Raw genomic sequence first — 11944 nt, 5'->3', positions numbered from 1 at the left:
TCCCAAGTGCTGGGATTAAAGGTGTGCGCTACCATGCCCGGCCCTCACTACTTATTATTAACACATATTTTTTTGAGAAAGTCTGTGATAGGACTGGAACTCACTACGTAGGCCAGGAGGGCCTCTAACTCAAAGAGATAAACCTGCGTCTGAGAGCCTGCATTAAAGGTATGCGCTACCGCACCTGGCCGACTAACATATTCTTGAAGTTACATGTCGCTGTTCTTGAATTTTGCTTGCATTCCTCTACCACAAACAGCAAGGACTCTGTCTGCTGTCACACTGGCATGCCATGTCTGGCTGCTGACAGCATGTCAACCCATGCTGTCTCCTTAGTATTTCCAGCAGGGCCTAGCATAAAGCATGTACTCAATGAATATGTGTTGAGCAAATGAATTACTGAGGACTGTATCTGGGCTTTCCAGCATAAAAAGTCCCATGGGATGTGTGTTTGTGAGATCCACATCAGAGATCTTAGGGAAAGGAAGTCTTGGGATGAAGCCAGAGCTCACCTGCCCTTGTCTTTGGCAGTGCCTGCATCCCCGCTGGCTAGGTTATCCACAGCAATGGCAAGAAACACGTTCAGCAGGATGTCTGGAGTGAGCTCAGGTTGCAAAGGTGAAGAAGTGGCCTGCCTGTGTGCTTCCCTGGGCCCACACCCTCACCCTGTCTGCCTTCACCACGCTCTATCCATTCCTTAAAAGCTCTGAGGATACAGTTGCCGCAGATGAAGAGGATGATGAAATAAACACACACCAGCATCCCTGGGAAGAAGGGCCCACCATAGGCCATGATACCATCATACATGACCACATTCCAATCCTCACCAGTCAGGATCTGGGGGTAGGAGATCACCCAAAAGTTCTTGGGACCCTCTATAACTCCAGGCCCTGCCAACACATGTACACATCTCAGGGTGTCCAGGCCATACCTGGAAGACAGTGAGGAGGGCTTGGGGGAAGGTATCGAAGGTGCTCCTCTTGGTGTGGGTCTGGTCAAAGTTGAACTTGCCCCCAAACAGCTGCATGCCAAGCAGGGAGAAGATGATGATAAAGAGAAAGAGGAGAAGCAGCAAGGAGGCGATGGACTTCATGGAATTGAGCAAGGATGCCACCAAGTTGCTCAGGGATGCCCAGTGCCTGCCACAGAAAGAGAAAGTGCAGGGTTAACAGGAGTCAGGGATCAGGCAGGCCTCCCGTTTGGGGTACACTGGGGCAGAAGGGGTTAAAAGAGGCTGTGGTGCCAAGGTTGGAAGTGGTTTTTGGAACTGAAGTGTGATAAGAATAGGAAAGGAGAGGATTGCTAAGTTTGGAGTTAGAGTTGGCACCCAGGGTGTGGTGGGAGGTGAAATTAGTGGGGAGGCGTCAATAGAATTGGGTTTCATGTTGGGACTAGGATGAATTAGGCGTGGGGCCTTGGTGATTTGGGGTTGGAGGAGTTGGGGGAAGGTTATGATTCAAGGTTTGGTCTAGGAAAGGGGATGCAGAGGAGTTTGGGGTTCGGGAGAACAAAATGGGGTTGCAGTCGGAGAAAGGTGGTTGGCCAGGAGTAGGATGATGCATCAGAGAGTTGGGAATGGCATTATGGTTGGTGCCCAGTGATGGCGCTAGGGCTGGGGCTGAGGTGGGAGATTGGGTTGGGCTTGGGATTAGAGAGTGGACCTGTGGATAAGATGGAGTTGGGGCTGGGGTTAGAGAGGTTCTGTGGCTGGGATGGGGGATAAGCATGGAGATGGGCTTGGGGGGGAGGTAAAGTCAGTTGGAAACTGGAATGGAGATGGAGGAGGCATTATTCCTGGTGACTGTCCTCTCCATGAGGGTAGGAATCTGTGCTTTCTTTACTTTCCCTAGGGCCCAAAGTTCAGCATGTAGCAGTAGGTGCTCAACGAACGGATGGTTGCTAAATGGACGAAGAAGGAGGCTGAGGGAATTAACTTTGGAGCAAGGGAGTAGAGTTGGGGTTGCATTGTGGGCCCCATGCATACACACCTGGTGACCTTGAAGATCCTGAGGAGACGCACACATCGGAGCACTGAGATGCCAAGAGGCTGCATGGCCCCCACCTCCACCAAAGTGGTTTCTAGGATGCCTCCACAGACCACAAAGCAGTCAAAGCGGTTGAAAAAGGAGGCAACATAGACAGAGGGGCCCAGGCCGTACAGCTTGAGAAGCATCTCCACAGTGAAGAGGCAGAGCAGAACTTTGTTGGCATACTCTGTTGGGGGATGGGGGGTATGTGTAACATGGCAACCTGTTTAGGAAGCCAGAAGCTTTGGCAGGATCTTGGGGGGTAGTGGTGGTGGCAGGGAGCAGGCCAGGTATGGGCTAGGGTTTGGTTGGGGTTAGGAACTGAAGTGAGTTTGTAGGTCAAAGCAAGTGAGGTTTGGAGCTGGGGCAGAGGGTAGAGTTGAGGCAGGGGCCAGAGTCACCCTTTGTGAGTCCAAGACACTCCATACTCCATGGTAGAGTTAGGATCTAGGATTTATTCTTCTTAATTTGTTTTTTTTAATATTTATGTCTTATGTTTTTGCTTCTGGGAATGGAATCCAGGGCCCCACACATGCACCCTTCTGCTGAGATATAGCCCGAGCTCCAAGCCTACGGTTTCTTTGGGACTGAACTGGTTTGGAGTGGGATTAGGAGCAGGACCAATAATAAATTTGGGTTTAGGACTATAAGGAATCATAACAGTTGATACTTGATGGAGGCCAAACACTATGCTAAGCATTTTACAGCTGAGCTCATTTAATCCTCCCAACCACTTCATGCCATGGACAATTATCTTTGTCTCCATTTTGCTCATGGGGAAACTGAGGCACAGAGGGGTTAACTTGTTTAGACAGTATGATGTTAAAGAGCCGGGATTCTACCTCCTGCTCTGACCCTCAGGAGCTGAATCCTGGGGTTAGTTGCTTGACATTAATGGCATGGTGATCAGGACCCTTAACCTTAAAGTTTTAGTGGAATGAGTTTGGACATGTGCAATACCGAGACTAGAGCTTGATGCACATAGCAGGTAGCACATAAGTGTGGTCTGCAGGGTGGGATAGGACAAGATAAGGTTTCTGTATTCAGCTGGGTGGTGGTGGTGCATGCCTTTAATCCCAGCACTTGGGAGGCAGAGGCAGGTGGATTTCTGAGTTCAAGGCCAGCCTGGTCTACAGAGTGAGTTCCAGGACAGCCAGGGCTATACAGAGAAACCCTGTCTCAAAAAACAAACAAACAAACAACAAAATCCACCAACAACAACCAACAACAACAACAAAAGGTTTCTGCACTCGTCTGGATTGGAAGGTGGTATCTGGGGTCAAAGACTCCCTAGAGAGCCTACCTTTGAACTTTTGGGGGGTGAAGAGAGCAAGGGATGAAAAAGAGAGCTGGCAGGCAGAAGCTCACCTTGGGTCTGGGTGAGCCACACAGGTTGCCCATGGTGCTCTGAAGCTATGGTCAACGTGTTGAGGAAGACGAGCAACAAGACAGCCCAGTAGCAGGTGTTGGACTTGACCGCCCGGCGGCAGCGTGCACGGAGACCCCGGTTGGCTCGGCGGAAGTGGCGGCTGGGCAGAGGAGAGCCCACCACATCATTGAGATTGGCCTATGCCAGCCCAGTGTGCAGGTTGGGGAGCCCAGAAGTCCACATGGGCCATGGAGGGGGACTAGTCTCAAATTCATGGGGCCAAAAAGGTTGCACAACCTTTCACAACTTACCAGATCCTGGTTTTCATAATCTTGTTTCTAGAAATGATCAGGAAGGGGGTGTCATAAGGAGCCGAGAGGGATTCAGCAGCTATGACTGGTCAGGTGTTTGAAGCTAAAGTAAGAATGGGGATCGAGGGCTGGGATTCCTCACAGGCAGCGTGTACAGCTAGCCATGGTCCCCTCCTCTTCATCCTCCTCTCCGGGGGTGTCTGTCATGGAGCCAGTGTCACTGGCTGGAAGGCTGGCTGCAGGCAAAGTGACGGTAGAGGTGAGGACCCAAAGTCTAGGTCCCAGTTTTGGTTTTTCCCTCTGTCCACACTCCTTAGCTCTGCCCCACCCCTTGCTGGCTTAGTCCTCACCATGGCTGCTGGTGGAGTGTGTGGAGCGAGTAGAGTGGCTGAACCATCGCAGTCGTCCGCGCCTCCTATTGGTCAGCTCTGACAGTTGTGGCCCTGTGGGGGAATAGTTGTAACTGAGAAGGGTGGCTTGGTGACAGAATAGGGGTCAAATCGAAGGGACAAGGATCTAGTTGGAGTCTTTGTATCTGAATCTGGGTTGAGATTCTGTGTCCTGAGCCAGATTCGGGGCAAAGCCTAGGGTGGCTGCAGGCTTGGTCTGGATTTCAGGAGGGCAATCACATCAGGGCTAGGAATGAAGCTGAACCAGAATTGAGTTGCCTACGATGGCCCGCCCGTCCCTCTTCAGCAAGAGAAGCCACGTTGCCGTCTACTGAGGGGTCATGAAGGTCTAAATCCTCAGCCTGTGTGATCCAGTCTAGGTAGCCCCGAAGATCCTCTTCCAGCTGCTGCTTCTCCCGAAGCTTCTGAAAGTCACCTCGGGCTTTTGCCTTCTCTCTCTCCTTGGAGAACTCCCTGGAGGAAGAGGGGAGCAGACTACGTAAGGAAGTCACCCCCAGTAACCTTGCCTTTCCTACCCCAGCCACAATAGCTTTCTAGTTGTTCTTTGGATAGGCCAAAGACATTCTAGTTCCCAAGCCTTTGCACCAGCTGTTCCTATGACTTAGAATACCATCAACACTGTCTCAAGAGGTCCTTCCTGATTTTTAAAAGAATTGCCTCTGTCTGTCTGTCTGTCTGTCTGTCTGTCTGTCTCTCTCTCTCCTCATTTATGTGTGAGGCAAGTGGGTGTCATGGCCTGTGGACCAAAGGACAATCCAAGGGAGATGGTTCTTTCTGGCTATTATGTGGGTCTTGGGTCTTAAAAATTAGGTCATCATACTTGGCAACAACATCTTTACCCACAAATCCATGTTGCTGAGTTCTGATTATTATTGATATCTCTATCTATCTATCTATCTATCTATCTATCTATCTATCTATCTATCTATCTATCTATCTATCGAGAGACAGAGACAGATACAGAGAGAGTGAGACAGGGTCTCACATACTCTAGGCTGACCTTGAACTTGCCAGGCAGCCCAGGCTGATCTTGAACTTGTTATGTAGTCAATGTGATTCTCCTGCTTCTGCCTTCTAAGTGCTGGGATGACAGGTGTACATTCTAAGCCTGGCTTGATTACGTATTTTTGAGAGAGTGTCTCATTGCTAGCTCAGGGTCTCACCAACCTTGCAATCTTTCCTGCCTCTGGATGTTGGCTACAAATGTGCAATGCTACACTTAGCTTTGATGTTCCCAGCTATTTCTTTTTTTTTAAAAAAGTATTTGCTATTTACGTGTATGTGTGAGCCTGCCTGAGTATGTGCATCAGTTGCCTTCAGGAGCCCTCAGAGGCCAGAAGAAGGAATCAGTTCCTTCAACAGTGAGGTTACAGGTGGTTGTGACCTGTCATGTGGGTGCTGGGAACTGAACCTCAACCTTCCTCAAGCACTCTTTTTTGTTTTTATTTTCTGAGACAGGGTTTCTCTGTGTAGCCCTGGCTGTCCTGGAACTCACTCTGTAGACCAGGCTGGCCTCAAACACAGGAGATCCTTTGCTTCTGCATCTTGAATGCTGGGATTAAAGGTATGCACCACCAAGCCCAGCTTCGGCAAGTGTTCTTTACTGAGCCACTTCCTCAGCCCCAGATGTGGGTATTTGTAATTGCTATATCTCCCTGTTCCTCTTTATTTTTATTTTCTCTTCACAGTGCATAGTGTGTGTGTGTGTGTGTGTGTATGATGTGAACACATTTACTTATTATGTGTTGCTATTATTCGTATGTTCCTATGAAAATGCAGGGGTTTCCATGTTTCTTGTTTCATTTCTCTAACAGTGCCTGCCACACAGTAGATGTGTAAGTTTGAATGACTGAGGGGACACATCAGATTATTTTAGTGATGCTAGGGATTGAGCCCCGAGCCATAGAAATGCTAGACAAGTGCTCAGACTTCAATTTTTTTTAACTTTAGAAAATAAAATGAGGCAGAGTCTCACTAAGTTGTTCAGGCTAGCCTTAAACTTGAGATACTTCTGTCTCAGGCTCCCAGGTAGCAGGGATTGCAGGGTTGTGCTGCCAAGCCGAGCTCAGATGGAGTTTATGGAAGATGCTTGGGAATTTGGTGGCCCAAAAGGGCGGTGAGGGGCTGAAGAAATGGCTCAGAGGTTAAGAGCACCGACTGCTCTTCCAAAGGTCCTGAGTTCAAATCCCAGCAAATCCCACATGGTGGCTCACAACCATCTGTAATGAGATCTGACGCCCCTCTTCTGGTGCAGCTGAAGTCAGCTACAGTGTATACAGTGTACAGTGTATATTTACATGTGATAAGTAAATCTTTAAAAAAAAAAAGGGTGGTGAGATGGGGAGGATTATAGGGGAGAATACCCAGGCTTCTTACCCACTTAGGACTCCAAGCACAAGGTTGAGGACAAAGAAGGACCCAAAGATGACAAGGCTCACAAAGTACACCCAAGGCAGCTCATATCCCATGGCATCTTGCATCTGGAGAGAGAACATATTCCATAGCACGCAGACAGGAGAATCTGAACTAGGGAAGAAGGGCAAATGAAGCCTCCAAGCTGTGTGAGGACTTGTTCACCTCACCCAGTAGAGGACATCTGTCCAACCTTCCATGGTAATACACTGGAACACAGTTAGCATGGCAAAGAAAAAATTGTCGAAGTTCGTGATGCCACCGTTGGGTCCTGGCCAGCGCCCACGGCACTCGGTATGGTTCAGTGTGCATGAACGCCCAGAGCCAGAAGATGCACAAGGTGATGGGTCCTCCTCTGCCTCCATATCTGCAGGAAAATTGGAGCCTGGGGCTATGAAACAAGTCACACACTGCCACTCTGAAGCTCTACCCTTACAGGGAATTTGTTTCAATGCCCTAGATATTTTTAAGGCAAAAGGAATACTGGGCTCCTCTGCTAGGGTCAACCCCCTGGAAGTATTGGAACCACTGGGAAGCTGAGTCCTTCCAACATGGGCCTGGGAAGAGTGAATGTGCATGAACCTGGGGGAAGAGTCTTGTGAATATGAGTCTCTTGAAAACAGGGTAGAGAAAAGGCTTGGGCTCGGGTCTACATAAATGCCTATGGGCGTGGCGATATGTGGAGTTTGCAGTCTTAAATGCAGCCGACTGAGCCTGTGGGTGGAGTCTTGTGATACCTGCACAGTCATTGCTGAGGGAGGGGTTGTATTCTGGGATTTTAGGGAGGAGTCTTGAATACAGGGATGGGTTTGGCTATACAAGGTTAGAATCAGAGCCTAACAACCAAGTCCCCGAACGGAGTGGGCTTTCTAGAAGCAAGATGGGAGCCAGAAGTGAGGGCAGGGGGCGTGTCCTGTCCTGTGAGAGGGTGCTGGCTGACCAGATCCCAGGAAGTAGCACGTCTTGTGCATTCGTCCGAGGAATAGCTCGAGTCCGATGATGGCGTAAATGATAATGACGAAGAGCACCAACAGGGCAATGTGCAGCAGCGGCACAAGCGCCTTCATGATGGAATTGAGCACTATGTGCAGACCTGTGACAGGGAGGGGCAGGCTCAGCGCGTTCGCCATCAGCCTGACGCCCCTCCTCCAACTTGGGGAGGGACGTATACTTACTCGGGACCCCAGACACTAGCCTTAGTGGTCGTAACACCCTAAATGCCCGCAGTGCCTTTACATCGAAGCCTCCTGGCTTTCCTCCAGTATGCGGGGCATCTCCTGGCCGCCCAGGTCCTTGCTCCAGCAGCACGCTGAACAGCCTGATGGGGGAGCATGGGACGTGGAGGGGAGAGTCAGGGCTTTGGTTCCCGCCCTTTCCCTTATTTTTTCTTCGGGAAAACACAACCCCCCTATAATTGGAAACGCAAATGGTTTTAAATATGTTAATATTCCAGATTTTAGCTGCTGAATAGGGGCTATCTGAAGCAGTCGCTTCCTTGAGCCCCAGAATTCATTGGATTGCAAACTAGGGTGGGGTGCCCCCCTCCCCTTGCAGACGCGCACCCGACCACGACGATGATGAAGTCGAGTAGGTTCCAGCCATTGCGAATATAGGCGCTGGGATGGAGCACCAGCCCATAGGCCACGATCTTGAGCACTGTCTCCACGGTGAAAATCACCAGGAACACGTATTCTACCTGTTCCTGGGGGCAGGGCAGGGCAGGGGGCGGGGCCTGAAGGCACGGACTTATTTCCGGGCAGGGTCAGACCCCGTGGGTGATTCGTAGACACAGGTTAGGGCTGCTTTTGCCAGGACCAAGAGTGGAGTAGGGTAGGCCCCGGAGGGGTGGGGTCTGGCTGGGTGGTTTTAGCTGTAGCTCTAAAGGGAACTGCAGTCTGGTCGGGGATGGGGTAGACCTCACCAGGTTGTGGTTAGCAGTGTTGGAGTCGTCCTCAGGGAAGGGGATATATACCCCCAATGCCACGCAGTTGGCAAAGATTGTCAGGAGGATGAGAATATCAAAAGGCCTCAGGTGAACACACAGTTAAGGACCCAGAAAGAGTGACATTCAGAACCCACATTCCCTTAGTGCCCTCTCCCTCTAGAGTTAATGCTACACTTCAAGGTTTGGACATTCCCAACCCTGCCCTGACCAAGGCCTTAACTTTGGCTCCTCCTCCTCCTCCTCATTATTATTATTATTATTATTATTATTATTATTATTTTGAGAAGAGTCTCATGTAGCCCAGGCTGGTCTCAACTCTCCAGATTGTGCTATGTAGTTGATGATCTTCAACTTCTGGTCCTTCTGCTTCCACCCTCTGAGAGAAAGACTCACAGGCATGTGCCTCCATATCTAGTTTATGGGGTCCTGAGGATTGAACCCCAGGGCTCTGTGCATGCTAGATAAACATTCTACTAACTGAGCTACATTCCCAACTTGACTTTTTTTTTAAAGACACTATCATGCTATGTAGCCCAGGCTGTCCTTGAATTTTCAGTTCTGCCTCAGCTTCCTGAGTTATAGACATATGCAGGCATGGCCAGCTTAGTGCTACACTCTTGGTCTTGGTGACCTTCATTCCTCTGGACTCCCTGATCTAGATCTCTCTCTCTCTCTCTCTCTCTCTCTCTCTCTCTCTCTCTCTCTCTCTCTCTCAATTTGCAACGCTTTGGATTGAACTCAGGGCATCGAATACACTAAATAAATACTTTACCACTGAGCTACACTCCCACCCCAGAAATCTTTTCCCCCCAATATTTGATCATTGGTCTCTAGTAATCTCAGGCTTCCTCCAGGATTGACTTAACTCTAGACTCTCGACTCTGCTACACCCTAGTGATTCATCCTTTCCCCTGAGCCTCGCAGGATACTTCCACTCTACAATGCTGATGCAGGACCGACGAATGGGATTGGTAAGGGTGAGGCAGAAGAGCGCTCTAGGTGATCTCTGAGCACTGGCCACCGCCACAGTCTTGTGTTTGTTGTGCTGGGTCCTTCTTCTTGGGGTCCCCAGGCCTGATGCCCCACTTGTATCAGTCTCCACAGTTGGAGGCCCAGGACAGAGCCCCCATTCAGGGCCAGGGCCAGTCCCATTGGCTGGACTGGGCTCTGGGGTGGTGGTGTCTGTGTGGAGAAACAGGAGTCAGGGAAGGGATGGCATAGGACAATCATAGCCATTTCTTGTCCAGTCCCATCCCTCTATTTGATGGGAGAAGAACATGCAAAGCTATGGGGAGATGGGGGATGCTTGAGTTATGGGTTGAGGGTTGACAATCAATGTTGGAATGAAGTTTAGGGTAGAGGGATTTTTGCTAAGGAAAGCAGTCAAGGACTTGATTAGATATGATCAGCATGCTGTGCATTTCAACTTCAGGACAAATTTAAGTTGTGGATTTTGCGTCTGAGTTTGCAATTGATATATCCAAGAATGGAGTTTGGTTGAGGTTTTATTTAGGGCTGAAGCTGGGTATTTGAATGACTTGGGCTTGGAATTAGGAACAAAGTGAGGGATACATTTTGAGTAGAATTTGCCTTTTGCATTGGGGTTTTCAGCCTGTAGTTTCAAGATTCTGTCTGTGGCTTTGTTTCAGCTTTTGAGAGGGGTAAAAGGCTGACCTGGTTAAGGTCCCCAGCTTTGAAGGAAATAAGACGTCTGGATTAAAATGTGATTACTATTTAGAAGTTGTGTATTGCATTGAGTAAATTATGGGATTACACCTGAGCCTCAGTTTTCTTATCTGTATAATGGGAAGGATAATAATTGTTGCCTGAATTATAAGGACATTGTGAGGAGTAAGTTGAGGTCAATATTCATATGAATGTCTAGTATGTGATATTATTTCGATTTTGAAAATGAGGAAATTGATACCGGGCGGTGGTGGCACACGCCTTTAATCCCAACACTTGGGAGGCAGAGACAGGTGGATTTCTGAGTTCAAGGCCAGCCTGGCCTACAGAGTGAGTTCCAGGACAGCCAGGGCTACACAGAGAAGCCCTGTCTCAAAAAAAAAAAAAAAAACAACAACAAAAAAAAACAAAGCAAAAAACAAAAAACAAAACAAAAAAATGAAAATGAGGAAATTGAAATGCAAGAGTTAATAATTTGCTGAAGTGGCTGAATCAAGAGTCAAACTAAGGCATTCTGACTCTAGAGCCTTCGCAGCTTACAGCAGCATTAGCTGCATGTTCCTGCTATGTATTCATTTTGTGTTTGTAAACGCGTCTGCTCAACCTGAATAATTGGCTCTGTGATTAAGAGCTCATAGTGCTCTCCCAAAGGACATGGGTTTAATTCACAGCACCCACATGGCAGCTCAAAGTCTCCTGTAACTCAAGTTCTAGGAGATCTGATACCTTTTCTTACCTCTGCTGTCAATGAACACGCATGACATTCATACATAAACTCAGGCACATACACATATTTATAAGATAAATTAATAACAACTTGAAAAAGGGTCTGTGCTGTTTCTGGACAGCCAGGGAAATCACTCCATAGCAGTACTGGTGTCTAGATGTTAGATGACCTTCAAGTTCATGATAAGGTCTGTAGCTATCGTGAGGTTTGGATTCTAATGTCCCATGTGGTGGAGGTAGGGGATTGTCTTCTGGTTAGCAGGGTTTAGATTAAGGTTTAGTGTGAGGTTGGATTTGGAGTGAGTGCTAGGGTCAGGATTGAGTCTGGGTTTCATTTGGGAACTAAGGCTATGCATAAGGTTAGGGGCTATTGAGCATAACACATAGGCTAGGTTGTGGTGCCATTGAGATCGGGTGGCAAAGAAGTGCTTTTAAGGGGAGGCTAGGACAGGAAGAGGGGGATTATACTCTAGTTCTAGTTCCCCAGAGACTTCTCTGGGACCAGGATCCAGGTGGGCAGTGGGTAGGAGAGGATGAAGGTGGACCAGGATCCAGGTGGGCAGTGGGTAGGAGAGGATGAAGGTGGACCAGGATCCAGGTGGGCAGTGGGTAGGTAAGAGGATGAGGGTGGACCAGAGCCCAGGATGACTCCAAGGATCTTTAGGGGTGGATGGCTTCTCTCACCTTTCCCGACTTCAGATTCTGACATCCTCCTCTGGAGATATAAGGACCATCTGCACACAGTCCTCCCTCTCCTCTCCCAGCCTTAGAGAGATTAAGGTCATGGGGCGGGGAAAAATAGTGTCAGTTGGGAGGGTGAACAGGGGGAGCAAATGGGATATTTGTAGGTCTGAGATTGGCAAGGGAAAAGGCACTGGTTAAGTGTATAGTAAATTGATACCTGCACCCAGCAGGCAGAAACCAAAATAAGAAAAAAAAATGGTATAATTTTCCAATAGCATATAACATTTGAGGTACATAGAAAAAACCTAATATACATATCTCTAGGAAAAAAAGTCAGATAGTAAATATCAAAGGGATATAAAATGGAGAAATAT

At 48.6% G+C, this 11944-nt stretch overlaps 1 protein-coding gene across 3 annotated transcripts in view; it reads right to left on the bottom strand.

The window, feature by feature from the left end:
• Nucleotides 1-11595, bottom strand: part of Cacna1f (calcium voltage-gated channel subunit alpha1 F) — a 28744-nt gene extending 17149 nt beyond the window's left edge. For 2 of the 3 annotated variants that reach the window (XM_021188025.2, XM_021188026.2), the window contains exons 1-17: nt 11571-11595; nt 9404-9656; nt 8451-8556; nt 8092-8231; nt 7705-7847; nt 7470-7622; nt 6700-6896; nt 6494-6597; nt 4380-4570; nt 4058-4150; nt 3850-3943; nt 3708-3734; nt 3396-3556; nt 1989-2214; nt 932-1139; nt 717-837; nt 513-594 (exon numbers count right to left, since the gene is read on the bottom strand). In XM_021188025.2, coding sequence (XP_021043684.1) covers nt 513-594; nt 717-837; nt 932-1139; nt 1989-2214; nt 3396-3556; nt 3708-3734; nt 3850-3943; nt 4058-4150; nt 4380-4570; nt 6494-6597; nt 6700-6896; nt 7470-7622; nt 7705-7847; nt 8092-8231; nt 8451-8556; nt 9404-9656; nt 11571-11595 — 2324 coding nt within the window. Of the gene's footprint in view, nt 1-512; nt 595-716; nt 838-931; nt 1140-1988; nt 2215-3395; nt 3557-3707; nt 3735-3849; nt 3944-4057; nt 4153-4379; nt 4571-6493; nt 6598-6699; nt 6897-7469; nt 7623-7704; nt 7848-8091; nt 8232-8450; nt 8557-9403; nt 9657-11570 lie in introns of all 3 variants that reach the window. The other variant, XM_021188027.2, reaches the window with a different exon arrangement.
• Between the last annotated feature and the right edge of the window lie 349 nt (nt 11596-11944).

The sequence above is a fragment of the Mus pahari genome, chromosome X (genome assembly GCF_900095145.1).
Source record: "Mus pahari chromosome X, PAHARI_EIJ_v1.1, whole genome shotgun sequence".
Classification (NCBI taxonomy): domain Eukaryota; kingdom Metazoa; phylum Chordata; class Mammalia; order Rodentia; family Muridae; genus Mus; species Mus pahari.
This window is presented reverse-complemented; position numbering and strand designations above follow the sequence as displayed.